The following is a 25526-nucleotide window of genomic DNA, read 5'->3' as shown; positions in this document are numbered from 1 at the left end:
CGCGTGGGAACGGAGTCCCTGCATTTTTTTCACAACAGGAACGCAGTTCCCCTTGCAGGATTAAAGCAGCCGAGCTGCCCGAGCCAATCCTTCACCAAGTGGCGATGCCCAGCTCAAGTCCCTGTCAGGGGCAGGTGAACCTTGGTAATCCTTTATCTTACTGGCCGCTTTGTGTATATGGATTCATCAGGTAGTGTGCGGGTATTCAGTCACTTCCTCGATGCCGCAATGTCTCCTGGGAGCTTTTGTCATTGTTCCCAGGAGACATTGTGGAGGTCTGCCGTGATTATCACGGGATTTAGAAAGAACATACGGTTTAGTAATTATGCATATGAGCGTATCATTTTTTTTTTTGGTGGAGGAGTGGATCTTGGGTGGGAGTTCCCACACTTTTTTCCCCAGGACTTGACCCCTGGTAGCACTGCAGGGATACTTACTGTATGCGTGGGAAAAATATGAGTGTTGACATGTCTGTATAGAACCAAGAAAACTTCCATTGACAAAGTGTCTTTCATAATAACTCATAGTATTTCCATTGAAGAACCAATCACGGTTAAACTTTCTCATGTCTCCAGCTAGTCGTTTCAGTTTAGAACGGACTCATAAATACAAGTAAGCAGATCTTAAAGGGTAAGTTCACCTTTACAGAAAATATGTAAGGTGAACTTACGCTGGACATCCCCCCCCCCCCAAGTCCCCTATACCAGTGTCCCACGATCCCGCGCTGTCAGGACGCTGCTTCACCCGTCTAGAGATTTGAAACCCTCCTAGCTTTCTCTCTTCTCCTCCAGCACTGACAGTTTGGGCTAGACGGGTTTTGATTGGTCAGCACCTTCTATGTGACAAAAGAGTAAGGGGAGAAGCGCCACTGAGTAAACTGTGTATTTAATATAACAAGTAAAATAATCCAGCACTTACATCATAAATTACTATGCTGCAGTCAGGGGAGCTGGAACAAGTCTGACGGGCAGTAAACCACATGTATCCAGATGAGATGTGGCTGCTGGGACCCGAGGAGAGCCGGAGGGAGCCGGCTATGTCCGTGGTTGGTATCGCACTGTCAGCATGGAATACATCCGGTGGAACGTAGCGTCAGCTTGGACGGAGGCCGAGAGGGACCACAACGCGTTTCAGAGCATGCAAAGTCAGCTCAGTATATGCAAGAAAAAAAGAGTTAGGGGAGCTTACTCTTTTTTCTTGCATATACTGAGCTGACTTCGCTCCTGGACAGCTGCCTTGATTAACTGCTTATCATCTGAACCGACCGTCCACAACTTTCTACAAACTCCTATTGATATCTTGCTGGGACTGATCCTCTTACTTCCTATAACAAGGACTAATGAACTTTCAGACTACACACGTCGCCATTGTGGTTTGTTTATTTTCATTTTAATTTTAATTTGATTATTATTATTTACCCTTATTGATTGTTCTTGCTGACAACCTGAGCGCTGTACCACCATTGCTATTTACCTTCTATGTGACAGTGCTGATCAATTAGAATGCCTCCTATCCGTACATGCTGATAGGTACATATACGAGATTAAAGTGGTTGTAAAGGCAGAACGTTTTTTATCTTAATGCATTCTATGCATTAACTGCTTGCTGACCGCCGCATGCCAATGAACGTTGGCAGAATGGCATGGCTGTGAAATATTATATCAAGAATTGTAAATGTATGCCATGGGGCAGAAAAATTGTGCCTTAGGTACTGGTTCCACAACACAGCAACCCCTCACATATACTGTAGTTGGAGTGCACTAATGAGCCCTGCTGCAAAGTATTGCATCAAAAATTGTAATTACACGACCCTGTTAAACAGGGGCAGAAAAATTGGGCCTTAGGCACTGGTGCTGGTGCCACAACACTGCAACCCCTCACAGGTACTCTAATTGGAGCGCAGGAATGAGCCCTGGCTTTGGCCAATTATGGCTCTCTGTTTTTTTTGCACGCTGTGATTGGCCCAGCATGCGGGTCATAGTGCATGCTTGGCCATTTATCAGCCAGCAATGCACTGCGATGCCGCAATGAATTATGGGACGTGACACGCCACTCAAACTTGGCGCGAACGGCCCATAACGTTCGTAATTCGACGAACGGTCAAACATACGAGTTCAACTTGAACACAAAGCTTATTCCTAATATAGAGACACAAGGGAGAGATGTGTTTTATCTCACTAATACAGAGCTGTTAGCGTAATTACATTAACTGGCCAAATATGGTTTATGAATTTACAATTTAAATATATATAATCAATTCGGACTACGAAATATAGAGATGCAAACTTCCCCACTGGAAAACTTACTGACTGACCCCTCCCACACCAAAATAGTTTCGTCTTACTATAAGACTCTACTACACTCCACGACCACTAGGCTTACCACCATTGAACAAAGATGGCGCGTAGACATACCTGAGTTGACGGAGGAGATCTGGGGGGAGATTCTTCCCCTGCAGGTGACCTCCGTCATTTCCTCAAGGGACAAAGTGATCCAGACCAAACTATTGTATAGATCCTATTTTACACCATATTTGTTATATAAATTAAAGAGATTATCCACTCCTTTATGCACTCGATGTGGAATGGCCGATGGAACATTCTTCCATCTGATGTGGGAATGTGCTCCGATAAGGAAGTTCTGGTCGGATGTTACTGCTTTCATCAGCTTTGTAGCTGAGATTCCTAATATTTGCAATCCTCTTAGATGTTTACTGGGATACATTGATGATGAAGATTTATCCAAAAACGTACAATCCTTCATACGCATAGTGCTATTTTATGCTAAAAAAACGATTACCATGCACTGGAAATCTCAGGCCACACCAAATATTAAGCTTTGGCTTACCATTGTCAACCAAGCGATACCATTATATAAGTTAACATACGAAGCTAGAGGATGCCTAAAAAAGTTCTCCAAAATATGAGACTCTTGGGTTAACTCAGAGAGTACCATACCACCTGCCCCCTAGGGTACAGCTCTTAATAGGGATATTATGGTTCCAGAACTGCCAGTGCCTAGGCCCTGACTAGGGTAGATTGTGCTATGTGATGATATTTTCTGTATGCTGTTTCACAATGTTTACCTGTATACCTGAGTATTGTATTGCACTTTGACTGAAGCGATGTTCGCTAGGATAATATACCTGTGTAGTGTTTGTTTGTTATGTTTTTTATAAACAATAAGAAAAAGTTAACCTTTAAAAAAAAAAAATATATAAATATATATATATATAATATTTTTTTATTTATGATTGCAATTTTAAAAGATATAGTAATATGGTTTCTCTTTCAAAAATAGACCAACCCATTTTAATTTGTCGTTTTAAACTTTAAGTGTATTTTTTTGATCTCCACTGTGCTTCCACTCACCGACACCTGCCCTGAATCCTTCCTGAACTTTCTCTGGACCATGCAGACCAACTGTCTCTCCTAGCTCCTGTTCCGGGACCCCTCTCAATGACTGTGTAAGTAGAGGCTCCCTCCCAGCTCCCCCGCCAGATTTACACCCCCCTCAGATGGGGGTGTTCCTCCTGCACGACAGTCTATCACTCCATCCTTCAGTTTACCCTACCGACAACTCCTCCCCCAGCAGGCTGACCATGGGAATATGTAGGAGTCCTGCCCCCTTCCAATCCTAGATGGGGATTGGTCAGAGCTCCTCACATGTACCCTATGCCACTCCAGCACTCAGCCCTGCCACTTTTACAGAACATTTTCCACTGGAAACAGGGGAGGCGCCCAAGAGCTGAAGTACATGTCAGTCACCTACTCCTACACTAAGCCACTCCCCTGCCCACAGATCAAAAACAAACAGGCCTAGCTCACAGCATAGACTTGCTTAAATTTACCTGCACTAGCAGCGTACACAAAAACAGGTATAAAGGATGGTACGTCTCGCCGTAAAGCCACGCCCTCAGATGATGTCATGGTGTGGCTTTTCGACGACCATCAGTGACGTCAGCACACAGCTCAGGGACACAGCGTTCACTACCGCTGGAAAGGGCAGCCGAATGTGTCAGGAGACACCACGCTATCTCTGTATGGGTCTGCTGATGTGACCTTGTTTAATGTTATGCCTGTTTGCAATGTTGTTTTTGTAAGTGCAAGTCTTAAGAGGGGGTGTTTTGTGGAAAGCGTTTTAAACTGGATTACACTACGGAATTTCCTTTTTCATTTTGATTTGAATCGAGTGTATCACTGTGTGATCCAACCCTCAGGTGCAGCTTTCCCTCTGAGATTGGAGGCAGAGAGATCAAACCTATGTGTGTTTTTGCCTGCAATCTAGCTGATTTTGGTAAGAGTTTCATTTGAAGGGTGATGAGAGTACCCCCCTGCTTCTGCACGTGTGGAGGTGTTGGTGACCGCTTATCTTGTAATCAGAAATTGAACTTCTTTCTGGACAGTCTCATTGAATTATGGACTCTCTTTATATATTTATATATATATATATATATATATATATATATATATATATATATATATATATATATATATATATATAATTGCACTGCATGATAACTTTTATTCCTTTTAATTTTTGTACTTTTTTATGTTTGTACTGTATTATTGGAGTTTATAGCGCTGCCCTGATGGGGCTTTATGGGTAGCAGCTTTAGCCTTAATTGGCCCCATATTATTTCCATTGAGGAATTCATTATTTTCACCTAATCCATAAGCACTTGTTTAAGTAGGAATAGGTGCACTTTTCTACATATTTTCTTTAAATTGAGTATTGGTATACTAAACCTGTACTTTAAAGCCTTTTTGTGGGCGTGGCCTCCTCATTCTGCATGAGGGTACCTCTCTTCTCGTGTACGTACTCACCAATGCCTGGGACCATGTTCATGCAAAAGTCAACATTAAGGCAGTATCCCGGCTTAGAGATGAGCCCTACACAGTATGCAGGTATGTAACATACAGAGTTTCTCTCTGAAGTGTTTTGTCCCATGTTACTACACACCTTTTCTCAATGAATGTTGTATTTAGGAAGGACACCTCTGAGCCTATGCCCTTTACACCAGTTTGGCATGCCTCTGCCACCTTACTCCCAGTGAAAGAATTAATTATCTCCTACGTTCTCCCAGTCTATCCATACTGCTGGTTCAGGCCCAGTCACTTTTTAGGGAACCGACCTCTAGTGAGGGAGCCAGAATATTGACCCCCTTACTCCTGGAGGACCTGTCACCCGAGCCTGGAACCACTCCTTGTTTGGCTGCTATGCATTCCCATCAGTTCATAGTCACCCTTAGCAACTATATTCCTCCCGCCAACTCCTTTCTAGAGTTAACCCTTTGTGATGGCATTCCTCCTGTGTGTTATAGGCGCGTTTCCACTGATATGCCATGTACCACCATGCACCCTTTTTGAATAACTTCAGATCAGACTCATAAACTTTTAACAAACTTTATTTGAACGCTGTGACCGTACAGTCCATGAACATTCAAGTCCCTCACTAGCTATTTCTCAGCTGTCCAGGCAAAGTCCTTAGCAGGTTGGTTTCCTTAGGGTGATGGTGATTGAAGTTTTCTCTGAGTTATATCATTTTACTAAACCCTGTTCTCTTTTCCCTTTAGGTCCCGCTCGCTCCTCAAGCCTGGCCTTCCCCCTAATTTGTATGCTGAATAGGGTGGGGGGCAGAACCCATAAAGCCAGTGAAACTGGAAGACTCTATATTAACGCTTCCCCACCTGGGCAGCCCAGGCTCTCTATCTAGCGATAACCCAAATTGTAAGTACCTGCCTACATACATTTATCTTTCAAAAAAGGGAAGCACAGCATGTAAAAAAAAAAAACTCTGGCTGCAATACTTAACTTCTATCCCAAGTTGTTTGCTGCAGTTTGTGTTCTTCCCCAAAATATGCTGATAGTCTTTGGGTCTAAATACCATCTGTCATTCACCTCACTTCCAGTAAACCCAGGACAAACCCCCGGGAAGCTTGCAGGTTTAGTTTACCAATACCCAATTTTACCTGGTAACTTAAATTCTGATGGACGTCATAAGGGTTAGAGTCAGAGCCTGGAAGTTCTTTGCACTTCCTTTCATGAAATTCAAGCACCAGGTTTCTAGGGTTATTTTTTATGAGAGACTTACAGCTATACAGACAAACAATGAAAAAACTAAAAAATGTGGATACCATGGGTCAATTACTACTGTCCTATGTTTCCCAGGGACTCCCCAACAATCTGAAACTAGAACAGCTCGTTTTTCCCTTTTTCCCTAAGGGATTGTTGCTTTTGCTGGCTCTGCCCCTCACTGGTACTTATTTTTCCCCCCTACTTATCCTTGTTCCCCCTTTCCCCTCCCTACCTCCATACAACCCCCCTTACTCTTTCCCTATTTGCCCCCTGTCCCCCTCCCTTGTTGCTTTTTCCTACTAACCTCTGAAGACCAGGTTCTCTAATCCTAATTCTCATTGGGTGATGTCCTAGTTACACTATCCTGTTATGTACTGAAGCTTTTGTTATTTTATGACCCTCACACTGCCTCCACCCATTTTATTTATCTATTGACTAGGTACTCTCTGTTTTAATGTTTATTTTGTGTTACCTGCTGTACATACTTTGGTTACACCAAGTGTCTTATACTCAGTTGTCATTGAATCTTACATCTGCTGGTAGTAGGCATTGACAACTGGCCTATTGGATACCAAACCTTTCTCACCCACCTATGTATAGCTGCCAGATTATCGATTGTGAGAGGGTGGAAGCACCCAGAAGCATCTACTCTCCCCATAGTTATACAGATTCTTAATGACCACACCTATTTATAATTCATTTTTCTAAAGTCTCTAGAACGATTCTGGTGATGTCTTAGTAAATTTGTAAAAACAATTAGTGTTTTGAAATCAACAAATATAATCCCCCCATTTGAGTATCATGTACTCTTGACTTGTCTTTGGGTTTAAACCAAATGTTATATATATTGAGGTACAGCGCTAAGTGAAAAAACGTGATGAACCAATTGTAAAAAAACAAATGTTGATAAATGGCTAAACAAGAGTTAAACCAATATGACAAATAGATACAAAATAAATATGTACATAAAAAGATAAATGAAAACTGTAAAAAAAAATCCAAAATTGGTGAATGGAAATAAGCCAAAACAAGGCAGAAAGTCCATATACTGTGATTCACATCGGTGCATATAGGTTGAATGTGTAAAGAGAGATATCTTCTTCCACCAAGAGGACACCTAAATAGTGATAATGTAGTCTCCTTACCAGAGGTTGATGACCGTTATTACAGCGGTCTCTCTAGGCACAGGGATTTAAAGTCTCCCAAATAGACTGACTCCAAACAATCGTTTTTGGCAAAGTCTCCAAACTAGACTCACTCCAGATGATCGTTCAAATATGCTTTAATGTCTCATGAAATGAGAAACGAAAAAGGCCCCATAGCATAATAACGTTTAAAAAGTGGTTTATTCAACTAAATGGTTGCTCTTACACTTAAGCTGAAAAAGTCTCGCAGTGAGTGTAAACATGGAGATGCTGCGTCTCCCCGAATCTTCTCCTGAACATTAATATGCTATGGGGCCTTTTTCGTTTCTCATTTCACGAGACATTGAATCATCACCCTATGCTTTAAACCAGTGGTCATCAACCCTGCTCTACAGGGCCCACTAACAGGCCAGGTTTGCAAGATAACTGAAATACATGACAGGTGATATCATTTGCTGCTCAGTGATTGCAGTATTCTAGTCTGCATCTCCCCAAGGTAATACATAAAATCTGGCCTGTTAGTGGGCCCTGTAGGGCAGGGTTGATGACCACTGCTTTAAACGACCATCTGGAGTAGGTCTAGTTTGGAGACTTTGACTAAAAACGACCGTTTGAAGTCAGTCTATCTGGGAGACTTATTTCCATTCACCAATTTTGGAACTTTTTTTCACAGTTTTCATTTATCTTTTTATGTACATATTTATTTTGTATCTATTTGTCATATTGGTTTAACTCTTGTTTAGCCATTTGTGAGGATAATTATAGGTATCCATGGTTGTTCTTTTTAAACAAAGCCATCGGAGTAGCCTTTATAACTAAATGGTTGCCATATATCACATGTGCGAGGTCAGTATCAGTGTATACAAGTTTGGCTTCAATACAAGGGCCGCTGCTTGTGATATGATGGATGAAATTTATATGGAGGTGAAGTGCTCTATGATTATCCTTGATGCTGATTATATTTATTAATAAGGTGAGAGTTCTGTGAGACCGGATACACCTAGGATCAATTTATTTACTTTCAAGATCTGTGGATATTTATTCATTTATTTTTATTGATTCTCCTCTGTTGCAGCATAGCTGCTTTAACACCTCCTTTGTGTATTTTGACACATTTTTTTAACTCATCACTTTATTTATTAGTGTGACATTTTGCGCGAGAATTCACTTTATTTTATTTCTGTTTTTGTGTATTGTAAACACTATTAGTTTTTGCTGCATTTTCACTATTGTTCCTCTTTTGGAGACATTTATTACTCACAGTAGGACTTTATTTATCAATGACTGTTTTAGACTGTGAGACTCAGGCGTTAAGAGGCAGAAAAAAAAAAACACACTGCCAGTGCATCTGGAAGCAGCAGCGTTTTGGCAGAAAACAGATTGATGCACCTACACATGTCTAAACGCAGTTTAGTGCATTTAGAGCTTAAGCAGTAGTTTATCTCTATGGCCAGAATAAATTATTATTCTGCTCAATTAAATGAATTAATGCCCAATGCCTAAGTGGGTTACCTACGTTTGCAATCACCAAGCGTTGTTTTTTTTTCTGCCAAAACGCTGATGCCAGGGGGGGTAGCGTCTTAGAGACATGGCCATACAGTCATATAAATGTAGGATATAAATTCACTGTGTACACTGAATGCCTTTGGAATCCCAGATATTACCTTGTTAATTATATAGATGTAGAACTGGCTTAGTATTGCTTCTGTAATATATGCAGAGTATTGCTCTCTGAAACATTGCATTGTATTTTCTGGCTAAACTGATAGCAGGAGGAGAGACTCTATTGGGTACAGCTGCGGGATTGAAGGCAGATTGGGTCCTGCTGTAGCTAAGAAGGAAGCCCACCCCTAACAACAAAAAACAAGGAAGGACAGGATTGGATAGCAGCCAGGGGAGCTGTGATTGGGGGAGAGAGAGGAGGACACAGGAGAGACAGACTGGCATTGTGTCAGCCAGACAGAAAAAGTATGTGCTTGTCTCCTGAGCACTTCCAGAGCCTGTGTTGCACACTTGAGAGGTGTAAGGGCTTACCTTGGGTCGAGTCCATAATGCAGAGTTGTATGCTCACCCTTGCAAATACACACAGCCCACTATAACAAGGTAAGAAGCTACCTGGGCTGTGAGTCTGTGCATGGGGGCTTGACAGGAATTTGCCAAAGGATAGTTGAAGTAAAGCTGTAGTCAGGGATTCAATAAGTCAAGATAAACGAAGAACAAGCCAGGGTTTGAAGCCGGGGTCAGTCTTGGAATACTGCAACTAAAGGATAGGAACCTTTGGCAATGACAGAGACAATGAACTGACAAATCCCTCAGAGTGAGGCAGTGTTTAATACCCAGTTGATTTGGTAACCTGCCTCAACTGAGCCAGGAGTGACAGGTTCTGATTGCAAGGAGATCCAGAGAAAAGCCTTCAGCACATCATGCAGAGCTAGGCTTAGCTGGAAAGCAGGCTGAATAGAGAACTGAGGTAAGGATCAGAGGCAAATTAACAGGAGCAATAAACAGACAAAGCTGGATTCAATGCCACCTAGAGCCACTTGGGGCGTGACCTCACCTGGCCATTGGCTTGGCACGGTAGGGACCGTGATAAGAGGGGATTTTGCAGTGTGTTGTTCTGCCTGATTACTGAAGATGTGCGTGCAGTGAAATCTAGAGACACATTTCAGTACTGCAGCAATCATCATCATTTACCTGTTTGGAGGAGTTTGTGGCATGGGTTGCTCCCATTGCCATCCAGTCGACTGAGACAGCGATCAATCTACCAATTGCTGGAAGGAAGATATATCAAGTGCATCTAATGGTGAGAGATCTTCTGCCATCCTTGTGTAAGTGGATTTTGCTTAATCCTGCTAGGTCCTATTTACCGCTAATGCAGCTCTATCTGAAGGTGGATCACCACATCTGTTGATCTTTGTTACCCTGTGACACTTGTGAAGATACCCCTTTCCATTCTGTGGATTACAAATATTACTTCACAAAAGTCTGAGTATTCAAAAACAGGATTTAAAGGGCCCCAACACTGGCAGACTCTGTGTGTGTTTGTTTGAATAGTATTCCCACTGGCTATTGGTTAGCTAGAGTAAGGATCTTATAGTCAGTAACATAACTTTTGGGAAATTGTTAAACATTATTTTTGGAATGTATTGTACAGTTTTGTTCACCACTCACTCGTTCAGTGCATTTCAGGCAAGGCCTCCCGCTGGCGGTCAAAGTGAACGGCCACCAATCCAGTTTTCATTTACTGAGCAGTTGTATTATATCATTGCATTTAATATTGGTATTCTGTTAATCAATGTATCTCTTTTCAGGGCTTATTGCTAATTCTAATAAAGCTCAGCTAAGTTTAAACTGTGTTTTGGTGTTACTTGGATCCAGGTGAGGGTGAGCCATCACTGGTGTGGGACAGAAGACCTGTATATTACAGTGGCCCTTGCCGGGGTAGGGATATCATAAGTGTGCTAAACTTTGCTTGTGCAGAGAGGAGAGCTGTGGGAGAGAAACAGCAGGGGCCCGAGACAAGACCAGTCACCCTGCACATAAAGAGAGAGCAGCAATGATCGGTCTTTATTACAGGAAATTTCTGCACAGAGGGAAAGTACAGGAGTTCTTTCATACTGGATTACTGCACAAAGACACGTGTGGCTGTTGAATTTAGAGAAATATATGTTTAGCCTGAATTTCAGCTTTAAATCAAGTATATCTGTTATCAGAGAAATACATAGTCTGGTATTGCTGGTGGCATCCTGAAGAGTTGTTCCCTGTCTTATTTGCTTTGTGAGTCCCTTACTGAGGAAAAGACTACAGATCAGGAAAGTCGAAAAAAAAAGTCCTTTACTGCATACTACTTCATATCAGTTATTTTGAAATCGTTGATGCAACAGGATAATCAGGACAACCAGTTAAGGAGCATTTTTAGAAGGAGAACACAGCAATGTTTGCCCCTGTGCTTCTTTTATGGCGGGTTTCTTTTAATGTGCACATCAGTTCTAGTCTAAGAATGAAGAATAGAGCTTCTAATGGAAAAGTTGGCTGTAGCATTAAACAAGGCTTCATCAGGCATTTATTAAATTCCCTGTGAAACCTTTGAAATATCTGCTAAGGCCAGATAATAACCAACAATATACAGTAAGTAGATGAATGCATAAACTTGCATATTAAATGGTTACTTTTATGTTATATTTAGACTTCTCTGAACAACAGGTGTCTATACAGGTTCTCAGTTATTAGTATCGCTACAACAGCTGCATGGCTTGGTGAAAATATGACATATATTAACATATATCTCCTTGTGTAAAAAAAAAAACTGGTGGCTTATAGACTCATTGAATTATGTTATGCACACAAAACCACAGACAGTAAAAGCAATACAGACACTCAGAGATGCTGTGAACATGTACTATGCTTTATTTTACATTTGCTTTGGTGTAATATAGGCTTTAGTTACTCTCTATAATGTTCTTAATCCAGTTAGAATAGATGCAGACTTTGTTGTAGACACCAGGAAATCCACGTTCTGCACAGTTTTTACCCCAGGAGACCACTCCATACAGCTCTCCATTGCAGACCAGTGGTCCACCAGAATCCCCCTGTTAAAATAGAGGTACATCATTACAGGAAAGTCCTTAAAGGATAGGACCACTAATAATTAAGTTTTGTGTTTACTTGTGTGGGATAAACCTCCCTCCAGCTTCTGAAAGTTTATATTCAATATTATACTTCAAAATCTAAGCAAAAAAATAATAGCTGCTGGCACATTTTATTTATTAAATTACTTATTTCAGTTATATTGTATAATTCCATATTTTTAAATGTAATAATTAGGTATCAAACTTGCATGCAGTTTTATGTTTTAATAAATATATATATATATATATATATATATATATATATATATATATATATATACATACACACACACTATATTGCCAAAAGTATTGTGACACCTGCCTTTACACACACATGAACTTAAATGGCATCCCAGTCTTAGTTTGAAGGGTTCAATATCGAGTTGGTCCACTTTTTCCAGCTATAGCAGCTTCAACTCTTCTGGGAAGTCTCTCCTCAAGGTTTAGGAGAGTGTCTACGGAAATGTTTAACCATTCTTCCAGATGCGCATTTGTTAAGAATGGTCAAACATCAATGCCTGACCTCACAAATGCGCTTCTGGAAACATTCCCATAGACACACTCCTAAACATTGTGGACAGCCTTCCCAGAATAGTTGAAGCTGTTATAGCTGCAAATGGTGGGCCAACTCAATATTGAACCCTACAGACTAAGACTGGGATGCCAATAAAGTTCATGTGCGTGTAAAGGTAAGTGTCCCAATACTTTTTCTAATTTAGTGTAAATGGGTTCCCTTTATGTGCAATTAAGCTTAGAGTTCTACCCCATAAATGTGTACAGTATGATACAGATGTAAACACATATTCAGCTATGTAGATTAAAAAATTGAAGTCTCAGAATGAATAGTAAACAGTAAAATCAAAGTGGGTTGCATTCTGAGTCTTCAAGGTTTGAACAACTTATTGATATAAAACAAAAAAGAGGTCAACTCAATGAAAGCATCATTTGATATTCACAATATCACAGGCTTCCATCCTCTGAAAGGAGAGATATCTGAACCTGTATATTCTCACCCTATCAAATAATATAAAGCTTTCCAATTCGTTTTCACACATTCTGTTAAGGCTTAAAACCATACTTTCTTCTGGAGTTCCTTGAATTGGACTTCCTCATGTTGAAAGAAGCAACAGAAAGTAGCTTTCTATATTGTGAACTATATATATGCATTATATAAATTAATACCAGCAGATGGCACTGCAGTATTATAATTATCTGTAGTAATGTAATAACAGGATGTATTGTCTGTATCTACAGTAAGTGTTCCCTTATTGTTCTCTTCCTGTTTCTATCTACATGATGTAAAGCTATGATAAAGATAATCCTCCATGAAAGTTAAGTATTCTCTGCATACAACAAGCTTCCAAGCGCATGATTCAACAACCATCCTTGCAGTGCCCCTCCACTTCAAGGATAACACTTGTTTCATCTATGAGAATAGGAATAAGCACAATGTTAACCCTATTCCCATGTGTTCTGGCACCTTTCTATCAGAATCAGAAATAACTTTTCTAGCAGATTGAGCAATAGTATCTCTTCTATTGGACTACATAGGTCAGCCTTCCCTCCCCACATGCATCCATGAACCTTGACCGCCCACAATCCTGTTGCTTGCTAAATGGTTTTCCCTCTGTGGATCACACTTAATAGGTCCTGTCCTTGTAAACCTGGAACATCCCACAGGAGCTGCAGTTTTGGAGTTTCTCTGACCCAATCATTTAGCCATTACATTTTAGTCTAAGTGGCTTAAATCCTTGCCCATTTTTTCTGCTTTAGGGACGAAATGTTCACTTGCTGCCCGATTCATCCCACCCACTTTGATGCCATTGTAACGAGATAATCAATGTTATTCACTTTACCTGTCAGTGGTCATAATGTTATGGCTGAATGGGGGTACATGTCAACCCCAACTTTTCTATTTGAATGCAGGCATTAAAGATTAACTAAATCCTCCTATCCTTTAAAGGGGCCCCATAGCCCAGGCAATAGTAATGCCATTGGTTCTATAGCAGCCATATGGTCTAGTCGGATATACTTGCCATCCTCAAAATGCAATATAAAGACATTTATGAATATTTATATTTAATGCTCACCTGGCATGAGTCTTTGCCACCTTCCATGTAACCAGCACAAAACATATTTGTAGTGATCTGGTTTGGATAGGAAGCTTTACAGCTGGAGTCGGACAAAACCGGGAGATCAAGACATTGTAAATTTGTAGCATATTGCACTGAAAAATAGTAAAATATTTGTGTTATTATCTACAATGCAGTGTAATTTAAGATATAGGTGATATTATACATGTCAACATTTTTATATTATCATTTATGTTATTTTGGGAGATGACCAGAGCCATTTTTCTTTTAAATACGTATTTTAACTAAAGTGGAGTTCCAGCTAAAACAATTTTGTTCAGTTATGTATTAAGGAGATTTCCCCCTCACTTCTTGTCCTGGTGACAATACAGAAAGTGGAAATAATCTTGTAATGGGAAATTGACAGCAATAAAGACCTGGCACAATATATAACCCTTCCTTAATACTAAAATTGTCAAAAAAAATGGTAGCAGAAAAAGCGTGAAAAAATTTGCAAGGAACCAGAACAATAAACCAAAGCCTGAAGAGCCCCAACTCCTTTGAAGTCAACCTGTGCTTTGCAGGGCACAGCAATAGCCTTCGCTTTAAGTGTATGTAAGCTCTAACTATCCTTTTTTGAGGTATTAAAAATAAAATGGATATAACAAAATGCTTTGCAATGTTATGTATAAGTGTAAAAAATGTATTTGTTGAAGTGAATTAAGAGCTTTCCTGTGTCTTTTGCAGACTTCCTGCCGGGCTGCTGATAGAAATCGCAGGGCCCTATACAGACTACCTGACAGCCCCCCCCCCCCCCAAGAAAATATGAAAGTAATATTTTGCTATAAATACAATTAAATTATATGCAGGCACAAATAGAACATAACTTACATAATTCCTGCTAAATCTAAAAGATAAAACTGAGTTAATAAAATAAAAATGAGATGGAAAAAAATACACAGATTCCGGTGCATTGCCATGAAATGTGATTTGCCATGAAATGTGATGGTCCGCCTCCATCACATCCCATTGGCTCACTCATGTCATGTGACATATAGACACGTCATCAGTCTCAGGTAGGCTATCATAGGGAGAGGATCTCCTCTCCCTGTGATAGCTTCAGCTATATATGTGGATGAGGGCTCAAGTGTCGCCCCTCCACCTCTTCTGCGCCTGCTCCTTCCATAGAACTGAGAGTGATACCCGTGTAACCAAAAGATAATATAAAAGTCCTATTGGAGAGTATGGGGGATTTCCAGGGTGCAGAATCCAAGAATCAAAGCACGGAGCTGGTATATACTGTTAGGAAGGAGAAGCCAGTGTGATATGCACAGCTCTGTGAGGAGCAGCCTGTGTTGCAGTGAGTGCATTGCTCGTGTAACAATCTATAGAAACAATGATCTCACACACATCTATAGGCTGCCTCTCCCCTCCTCTCCCCTGCTCTCGGGCTGTGTGACCAGCAGCACACACACACACACACCATGGGCAGACTGTATAATGGAGCAGCCTCCCATCTGCCTGCCCCCCTCTCCTCTCTCTTAGCCCTTTGAAGAGCTGCACGGGGGCTGACCTCCCTGGGTGTGCGAATAAGCTACATTTAGTACTACAGCTCCGTGCAGCTTCAGCTATTACAGGGAGAGGAGATCCTCTCCCTATGATAGCCTAGCTGAGACTGATGACGTGTCTATATGTCACATGACATGAGTGAGCCAATGGGATGTGATGGAGGCGGACCATCACATTTCATGGCAAATCGCATTTCATGGCAATGCACCGGGATCAGAGAGACAGAGGTAGAGAGAAACAGATAACAAACTTAGGAGCAGAGCTAACATTAGAGCCAGTGCTGAGAGGGAGATTACTGAGGGACGACTGTCTCTTTCTCAGCAGATAAAAGCTGGCAGCATGGAGAGGGGGGGGGGGGACCAGCTTTCATCACCATGTGTGCTTGTGCTCCCTACAAGAGAACTGGTGGTCCCCCCCTATCTTATGCATTGTGCTGAACAATGTTACAGGCAGCATAATGTTCTCCACTGCTTCTCCAGACCCTTTCATGTCTGTCACATGTGCTCAGTGTGAAACTGCTCTCATCTGTGAAAAGCACAGGTCACCAGTGGTGAACCTGACAATTCTGGTGTTCAATGGCAAATGCCAATCAAGCTCCACTGTGCCAGGCAGTGAGCACAGAGCCCACTAGAGGACTTTGGCCCCTCGAGCCACCCTCATGAAGTCTGTTTTTGATTGTTTGGTCAGATACATTCACACCAGTGGCCTGCTGGAGGTTATTTTGTATGGCTCTGGCAGTGCTCATCCTGTTCCTCCTTGCACAAAGGAGCTAAATATGGGTTACAGACCTTAAACAGTCCTGCCCAGCTCTCCTAGAGTAACTGCTTTTCCCCTGGAATCTCCTTCATGCCCTTGAGACTGCGCTGGGAGACCCAGAAAACCTTCTGTTAATGACATGTATTGATGTGCCATCCTGAGGAAGTTGGACTGCCTGTGGAAACTCTATAGGGTCCAGATATCGCCTCATGCTACCAGTAGTGACACTTACCCTAGGCCAAATGCAAAACTAGTGAAAAAAAGTCAGAAAAGTTGAGTAGGGAAAACAAAAGTCAGTTGTCTCCACCTGTAAAACCATTCATGCATGCATTATTACAATAGGCGTGTGTAAAGGAGGGCCCGTGGCACCCAGAAGCTCTTACAAAGTATGAGCCAGGAAATAATAGACATTCAGAATATATCTTGGATTGCTTTAACATGGGTCTGTAATTCACAATATATTCCAGGATATCTTGAACTATTACTGGTTGTTGATTCTGAACTCAACAGGTTAATTGAAAGAGTGACTCATTCAATGTGGGGACACATACTGTTAGGTGTTAATGTTGTCTGTTGTGATGTAAATGAATCTAGGATGGCTCTTGAGGGTCTGTCATTTTGGTTTGTGCTAATGGACCCTGTATTGTGTGAAGGAGTCCTGTGATAAATGTGTATTGCAAGTTAACAGACAGTCTAAAGAGACATCAGATGTAGTTAATTAGCTCATGCAAATTAGGTCAGAGTTGGAGTCATGATGTCTACCAAAAAATATGTGTATTGGAGCTCATTGTATGATGTTGTGGGCGGAGTTGAGTCATTGTTCATTTTGGTTACTGCAGGATCCTAACTGTATATAAGAGCCTGATTTTCTCATTAAAGGGTCTATTCGTGTGGAACCTCAAACAGAGCTGTGTGTCTCGTTATTGGGGTTCATTTGCCTGACTGTGATGTGTCGGTCGCTGTCTTGGTGTCGGGAATGGAATATCTTAAACAGCTTTAACCCCTGTCCCATTTGGGGGTTCCGTTACAGCGTGGATTTATAATTTTATAGCTTTTAGGCATTTTTTGTGTGCACTGATTGAATTTACTCATTGCCAATTAGTTTCCTTGCCGTTAGCACATGCGCAGCACATAAACATCGGGCATCCAGCAATGCGTATGTGTGGAGGCTAAAGTCCTCATTCTGCTGTTTCCTTCTTTCAGCATGTTTGTAGTCAGAGCATGTGCAAGCCTCAGACTTGCCCTTTCTCTCCCAGTCTGCTGTCATGCAGGTTATAGAGGTCTGAGATTAAAACAGGTTGTTTTATTTTGGGTATATATATGATGAGGTCCTTGGATTAAATGCATTTGATGTTTTTACTGAATAAAGTTCAGCTTTAAAACAACTATTTGTAAAACCCAGACAGTGAACTTACCTCCAACGATTCTTGTGTTCCCCCAGCCTGACACCAGGCACTGACTTCCCACCGTTGGACAGGATGTGGCTATTGGGATGGGTTGAACGTACTGATTGAACTGGGCAGGCTCAGCTAGTTTGACCAGCATGAAATCATAATCTAAGGTTTTAGAGTTGTAGCTGGAGTACTTTATAGCCTTTTCCACCCGGATACGCTGTTCTGTCCCCTCTTGTTTACTAACATCATGTTCCCCAAGGTGAGCAGTTAGGTACTGGGGCCTGTATAAGTTGGATATAAGAATAAAGAGGAACTTTAGATATCAATATACTTTATTAAATAAAGGGTGACTACAACGTGCAAAATATAGAGGATTTCTATAAATAACATTAATGGCTAAACAATTTAATAGAGCAGTAATGAAAATGAAAATAAACATACATACCTTGATGGCTGCAGAATCAATCCAATGCTGCTGCTGTCCCCTACCAGCTCTAATACTGAGAACTGAGTGATCAAAGACCCCTGTTCGCTCAGTTCTTGGGTCCTCTCTGAGCACAGAGTGGTGACTTTCAGTCCCTGCTCTGTCCCTCCAGAGCTCACTGTTGGGTCAACCTAACAGCGGCATGTTAACAACTGCCGGTTAGGGATCTGGGCGGATCATGACATTGTCAGGATCCCTGTAAAGCCTGGACTGGCTCTGTGACATCAGTCAACCGTGAGCTTTAGCCCGCCGCTAAATCTGGGTCACAGGAGTGCAGACGTTGGTGAATTTGATCATGACCCAGGAGAAAATGGCGAGTACTTTATTAGACACCACTGAAATATGAGGCCACTTGGGGACCATGGTCCCAATATATGACTGAACCTTATAAAATGAACCCATCCACGCTCCTAGTAAGGGGGCGAGACTCGCTTGGTCACTTTGCTTTCTCTTCTTCCTTCTTTCCTTCTACTTTCCCACTATATCTCTTATTAACTAGGTCCCCCACTATGAACTAGGGTTCCTCTTATAAAAACACACTGGTTGTTTTCTCAGTAACTTATAATTTTTAGAGCACCTATATGCTCTGGTCAGCCCAGAGCTTTGCTAAGGGGCTTCTAAAACTTACACAAGAGATATCGCTGTGTCTGATGTTTCCCTCCATGGGACTGAGCTGATTTTTAAAGAATGAGGTTCTTGTTTTTGACCCCCTTCCCTTCCTACCAATCTTGGGGTGCCACCCATCTATACATAGTTCTAGTATTAACTTATGCTACAGTTCAACTATGTGTCTTTGTGGATTAGTTGCATGAACGTTTCTGAGACGGTTTATTTTTGTACCACCCAGTTCAATGTCTATTACAGACCCTGGAGCCTTTTCTTGGTTGTCATGTTTTACAGTTTTCCATAAACCACTAGCTTGCATGTAGTGGGACGTTCCCCCACCCTCCAAACAGAACTCATTTGGGGTGTTGGGAGGTGGAGGTCGCCTCCCCATCTAAACTCCTGGTCTTCTTTCTGATTCTTTATCTCATGCATGTAATATCCGAAGACTCTTAAGGCTCTTAACTTTCCTTTCTTAACTATGTATGTACCTCCGTTGTATACTTATAGGTGGATTCAAGTACTGTAGTCCGCAAACATCTTTGCGGTGGCGTAGCGTATCGTATTTACACTACGCCACCGTAAGTTAGCTAGGCAAGTACTGTATTCACAAAGTACTTGCCTGCTAAGTTACGGCGGCATAGCGTAAATGCGGCCGGCGTAAGCGTGCCTAATTCAAATTTGGCTGAGGGGGGCGTGTTTTATGTTAATGGAGGGTGACCTGACGTGATTGACGTTTTTTACGAACGGCGCATGCGCCGTCCGTGTACATATCCCAGTGTGCATTGCGGCAAAGTACGCCGCAAGGATATTGGTTTCGACCTGGACGTAAATTACATCCAGCCCTATTCACGGACGACTTACGCAAACGACATAACATTTTCAAATTTCGACGCGGGAACGACAGCCATACCTAACATTACTAGCCCAGCTATTTGATGGAATAACTTTACGCCTGAAAATGCCTTACGTAAATGGCGTATCTTTACTGCGACGGGCGTACGTACGTTTGTGAATAGGCGTATCTAGTGATTTACATATTCTAAGCCGAACGCAATGGAAGCGCCACCTAGCGGCCAGCCTAAATATTGCACCCTAAGATACGATGGCGCAAGCCGTCGTATCTTAGATAGGTTTAAGTGTATCTCTGTTTGAGAATACACTTAAACTTAGGATGGCGCAGATTCCGAGTTAGGTCGGCGTATCTATTGATACGCCAGCCTAACTCTATGTGAATCTAGGTATTAGTGTTACATTGTAGGTCACAATGCAACAATGGTGTTCTCCTTTTTTTTGAATAATCCAATAAAAAAAACGATTGAAATTAAAGTAGTAAGTAAATTCTTGACCCAAAGCCGTAATATGACCAAAAGATCTTTGCAGGTCTTTGGATATTAAAAGTGAAGGTGTAGAGGATGCGACTGTGTTTTTCTACCTCAAGTCTTTTTGGTAGCACAAAAAACACTAGGCCAATGGCCACCATGCCTTGGCATTAAAAAAAAAAACATCCCTTTGAACACCACCCACTAAATATTCCTCTCTTGATATTACAGTAAAGATGTGCATGATCTCACAGCCAACTTTGCTTTATTAGCTAAATATTAACTTGTTTCTAATCATTATAATCTATCCTATTTTCGGTATTGGGTGACTTTGTGGCTACTTGCAATACTCACAAGTATCATAAATATAATATAAGGCAATATTTTAAATAAACCATAGACGTAAGATAGCATTTGGTTTGTGGGCATAGTCCTTTATCTTAATTGATGTATTATGTTGTTTAATGATTTCAAACTTTAAAGTAACAGAAGCCGGCCATTGTACCCAGCCCTATCAGTGTTAAATGGATTATCCAAACCTATCTAGCTTCCACTTTTGCTGGATCACTTGGCCCGATAAAGTGAAAAAATACTGGAATTACATGCAGGATCAACAGGTAATAACACTGTGTTACTATAGGGACTCAAGGTAATGGAGGGATATCCCATTGGTATGAAGATTCAGACAACTACAGATTTCCATTTTATGGCTGATTTAGGATTCTTTGATCCTATTCAGAAACCCAAGCCATTTCAGCCCTAGGCCACTGGCTTTATCTGTGTTCTGTATTGCCAACTATTACCAATCTACAAAGAAGAATCAGTGAACTTACGGCTGATAGCAATGTGCTGCAGATATGATCCACCGTGATGAGATTAGGGATCCACCACACCATTGGTCTCCAAGAACGGTGAAATATACCTGCCAAGGTTGGGAATAACGGGCACACTCATAGCCATTAATAATCTTATCATCATCATCATACGAAGGAGCAGCGGCTGCAAAGGAATCAAAAACCATTTTTGTTTACAGATATTTATTAAAACAGAACCCAAAGTATGCTGCCAACGTTTGGGAAATATGGCATACAAGTACCCCTGCACACTGTATTCAACTCCAATGTCAGGTAAATGAAAGTCAGGCTTCAGCTCAGATCCCAGCCCATCAGTTACGCCCCTCTGACAAGTTATACCAACATTTGGCTAAATTGTAGAGGTGCAACTTTTGGGAAAGTTAATCGTTTACTCCCATTTCCCAAGAGCATATTATTACCTTCCCTTTGCTTCCCTGCTGCTATGTTCAGTCAGCAAGAGCAAACTAAATACTAACCAGGTATTTGGGGTATGGATGCTTATGCACACTGACTTTATGTGAGAGTGCTGGGAAAATCACCAAGCACTGGACTTGTCACATCAGCAGAGTCCATAACCTTGCGGCACCTACAACTTGAATGACTATGTCCATGACAGGGCAGCTCCTCTTGTTCCCAGCAGCTGAATTATGTGAAGAGGGAGTGAAGGAATGGTCAGTATGTGCTTCTGCGGGTTGGGGGTAAAAGTTCACCTTTTGCTTTGCTCTGAGACTGCTGTTTGAGAGAGAGAGTCTGATATTTGAGAATGCAGCGGAAGTTCAATTTCTGGGTGAAACTACGCTTTAACTTTATTATAGCGGTGTCAATATAAACAGATACAGATATTTCGTAAAAGGTATAAATTTCTTTACAACATACAATTTTTTTTAAGGTACATAAAGGAAAATGCAGAGTTATGCCGCGTACACACGATCGGATTTACCTTGGATGGTTTTTCCAACAGAATTCAGCTCAAGCTTGGCTTGCATACACACGGTCACTCCAAAGCTCACATCAGACTTTTGCTGTCGGAATTTCCGATCGTGTGTACTGGGCATTAGCTGATACTGGCCAAAGAATTCATTTCTTTATAAGATGGTTACTGATGCGTATCTCGTCCCTACATGTTTAGCCAACATTGGCTTCCTCAGGGGAGCCCAATAGTAGGCATACATTCAGGCCAATCCAGTAACCGTAACAAAGGGGGGTGAAAGTGCTGCCACAGGGGGCACAAAAGAGCCAAGATGAACTCTGCTTACAAAAAAGTGTGAGTACAGGGGCGCCAGTAATTAAGTTTGCAAGTTGAAAATGTATATCCAGTGCAGGACTGTTATAACAGCACATGATGGTTACCCCTGTTGTTCAGCAGGATTCTGTGCAAGTCAACATTCCTGGACTGGATATACATTTTCAACTTGCAAATTGCTACTGGCACCCCTGTACTCACACTATTTTTATAAGCAGAGTTTATCTTGGCTCTTCTGTGCCCCCTGTGGTGACAGAAATACCCCCCTCTGTTACGGTTACTGGATTGGCCTGAGTGTATGCCTACTATTGGGCTCCCCTTGAGCCATGTATTACACCGGTGATCATACAATCCCATGAGGAAACCAATGTTGGCGAAACATGTAGGGACTAGATATGCATCAGTGACCATCTTATAAAGAAATTAATACTTTAAGAGTGAATTTATTCACTCTTGAGAAGAGGAGAATAAGGGGGGATATGATCAACATGTACAAATATATAAGGAGTACATATAGTGAACTTGGTGTTGAGGTATTCACTTTACAGTCAACACAAAAGACAAGGGGGCACTCTTTACGTCTAGAGGAAAAGAGATTTCATCTCCAAATGCGGAATACAGCATATTCACCCGTGCATCCGGGTTGCGAGTCCCGCGGGAGTGGGCGTTCCTCACATGCTGTTGATTGACGTTTTGCCCAAAAACGAGCTCTCCCCCCGTCGCGTAAGCCGCGTCACGATTGGCGAAAGGAGCCGAACGGCGATGCGCATGCGCAGTATAGCGCCGACTCGCCGTTCGGCTCCTTTCGCCAACCGTGACGCGGCTTACGCGACGGGGGGAGAGCTCGTTTTTGGGCGAAACGTCAATCAACAGCATGTGAGGAACGCCCACTCCCGCGGGACTCGCAACCCGGATGCACGGGTGAATATGCTGTAGTAAGGTATGTACAGCAGGAAAAAAAAATATGTGCCTTAATCGTGATGGAATGTGGGGGGGCAGTGGAATAAAAAAAAGTTGTTTTTAAGGGGGAACCACCGCTTTAAGAAAGGTCTGGATACTTTCCTAAATGTACATAATATAACTGAGTACTAACATTTATAGGTAAAGTTGATCCAGGGAAAAACCGATTGCCTCTCGGGGGATCAGGAAGGAATTTTTTCCCCTGCTGTAGCAAATTGGATCATGCTCTACTGGGTTTTTTTGCCTTCCTCTGAATCAACTGTGGGTATAGAATTGGGTATATGGGATTGTACGATGTTTTTTTTTTAATTTTTATGGTTGAACTGGATGGACTTGTCTTTTTTCAACCTGACTAACTATATATCTGGTCAGTATCAGCTAACTCTGCCTTTTCCTTTATGTACCTTAAAAAAAAATTCTGTATGTTATAATAAACTCTATATGCATATTGTACATATGCATGTATATGATTGTATGTATAGCTATTTTTCATTCTGTAAAATGTAGGACATGGTTAATATATCTGCCATCTTATTTTCTTGTCTGTATCCCATCAGGGAGATTTATCTTCTCTTCTTGTCCCAGGAATGGAACAGAAAGTGAGCGTAAAAATCCCCCCTAAGTGAGGGCAATTACCCTTTTGGACAGTGGTCACTGGGCATCTGTCCCCTTTGGAATAGGCCCCCCTTTTTTTTTGTTCTGATGACATCTTTAAAATGTTGAGTTTCCCAACACTTACTATCTTGGTGGCATTGATGCCTAGGACAAATAGAGAAGGTGAATCTACTTAAATAAATAAAATTAAAAAAAAACGATTGCATTTCCAATCCTTCTGCATTCTATCCAAAACAGAAAATAAAATTGGCATATACTTCCACTTCCAAACAATTTCTAATTCAAGCTACAACAGAAATGATAATGAGGTGTGACAATGATTAGGTTTTACCTGCAAGCCCCAGGAACAGGCATATCCAGATATAAAGCATAGTGAGCTGATGGTAACTCTTCTTCTTGGAGTTGCTGAAATTTTGAATGGACCGTTGTCAGCTCCGGACAAGGTTTATAAAGGTCTGCAGAGTCAGCAGATTGTCCGTTCCCATGACTCACCTCCAGACACCTGACAATTCCCATATCTGCAAAGATATTTCAGTAAATACCTCGCAAAAAAAACAGTGACAGACACACACATTTGTCATCAGCTTGTTTGGTTCCTATTTATTTGGGGTATATTTTTATACATAAATTGGAAGAATATTTGGTGAAGCAAAGTTTAATATATAAAGGTGCTAATTTCCCATCTATTTATATCTCAGCACTACTTCCCACGTAAGTAAATATCACAACTATGGTTTACGTCAGAAGCCTGTTGGAAACCATGATAAGAACTTTTTTTTATATTTATGAGAGGGTCAAAAAATTCACAAAAAATGTATTTTTCTAAAATCTATAAATTTTATTGCAAACTAATTAAAAGCAATCTTGAAACTTGTCATTGCTTACATGTCATAGAATCATCCATATACATTCAGCTGACTATCCCTCTACTTAGTATTTCTACATATCATCTTGAAAGCTTAGTAAACATATTAAGGGCACTTCTGGCACCTCAAGCATTGAATGTATATATTGACAACAGGTGCTGGGGTATGCTAGAGGGTCTAATGGTGCTGGCTGCAGAGGGATGTCTTGTTGGTAGGGGTATCTATGGTAAAGCGAGGAGTCTATTATTACCAAGGGGGTGTTATGTTGCTGTTGGAGTAATTGTTGCTGGGAGGAATCTACTGTTGAGGGAGGGATCCATTGTGGCTGGCTGCCGAAGTCTATTGTTCCTGTGGTGGATCTATTGTTGCTGTGGGGGTCTTTTGTTACAGGGGTCTATTGTTACAGGGGTCTATTGTTGCTGGGTGGATCTACTTTACTGCTTTTCTTTTCATCATTTACAGATTCCACACAAATTACTTAGTATCACAATTTGATACTTGGTTCTGTGTTCTCTAAAAAGGATGGTATTGGGTGGTACACAGGATTGGTGCTCTGGGGTGGGAAGTTTGCAGAGACCAGCATCTATTTTCTGAGGAAATAAAGCCCTGAACGTATAATAATTTCCAGTAGAGAGGATGGCAAGCAATAACTAAATTTCCACAGATAGATTCTACTTTCTCAAGCAGCCATGGATGTGTGTAATAAGGAATCAGTCAAAGGCCACTGCTCATTAGGGGCGCACATGCACCCCCACCACAATCCATGCATCTGGCCCCTAATCTACATGCAGGGCCCCCGACGCATGAATTTCAATGGATTTTTTTTTTTTTTTGTAAGGGTGGGCTCAGTGCGCAGTGCCCACCCAGTTTTGTGACATTAGTAATGTCTTCCTGTTTTTCCTCCTGGCCAATCAGGAAGCGGGTCCTGTTACCTTATT

General features: G+C 41.4%; 1 protein-coding gene across 1 annotated transcript; it reads right to left on the bottom strand.

The window, feature by feature from the left end:
• Positions 1-11606: 11606 nt before the first annotated feature.
• On the bottom strand, positions 11607-24162 carry LOC120916486 (trypsin-3-like). Its single transcript, XM_040327471.1, has 5 exons — positions 24054-24162; positions 20884-21049; positions 17663-17922; positions 13941-14077; positions 11607-11811 (listed from the first exon to the last, which is right to left on the bottom strand). The coding sequence occupies exons 1-5, from the start codon at positions 24091-24093 to the stop codon at positions 11662-11664; spliced, it is 753 nt and encodes a 250-aa protein (XP_040183405.1). The 5' UTR covers positions 24094-24162; the 3' UTR covers positions 11607-11661.
• Between the last annotated feature and the right edge of the window lie 1364 nt (positions 24163-25526).

This window comes from Rana temporaria, chromosome 10 (genome assembly GCF_905171775.1).
Source record: "Rana temporaria chromosome 10, aRanTem1.1, whole genome shotgun sequence".
Classification (NCBI taxonomy): domain Eukaryota; kingdom Metazoa; phylum Chordata; class Amphibia; order Anura; family Ranidae; genus Rana; species Rana temporaria.
The sequence above is the reverse complement of the archived record's forward strand: the minus strand, read 5'-3'. Positions and strand labels throughout refer to the sequence as shown.

Bases quoted from the DNA above. Each gene is read 5' to 3' on its own strand.
- LOC120916486 (XM_040327471.1), bottom strand. From the start codon at position 24,093: ATGCTTTATATCTGGATATGCCTGTTCCTGGGGCTTGCAG. The intron at 21,050-24,053 runs GTAAAACCTAAT...ATTCCTTTGCAG, and splicing joins CCTGTTCCTGGGGCTTGCAG to CCGCTGCTCCTTCGTATGAT. The intron at 11,812-13,940 runs GTGAGCATTAAA...CTATTTTAACAG, and splicing joins GTGGCAAAGACTCATGCCAG to GGGGATTCTGGTGGACCACT.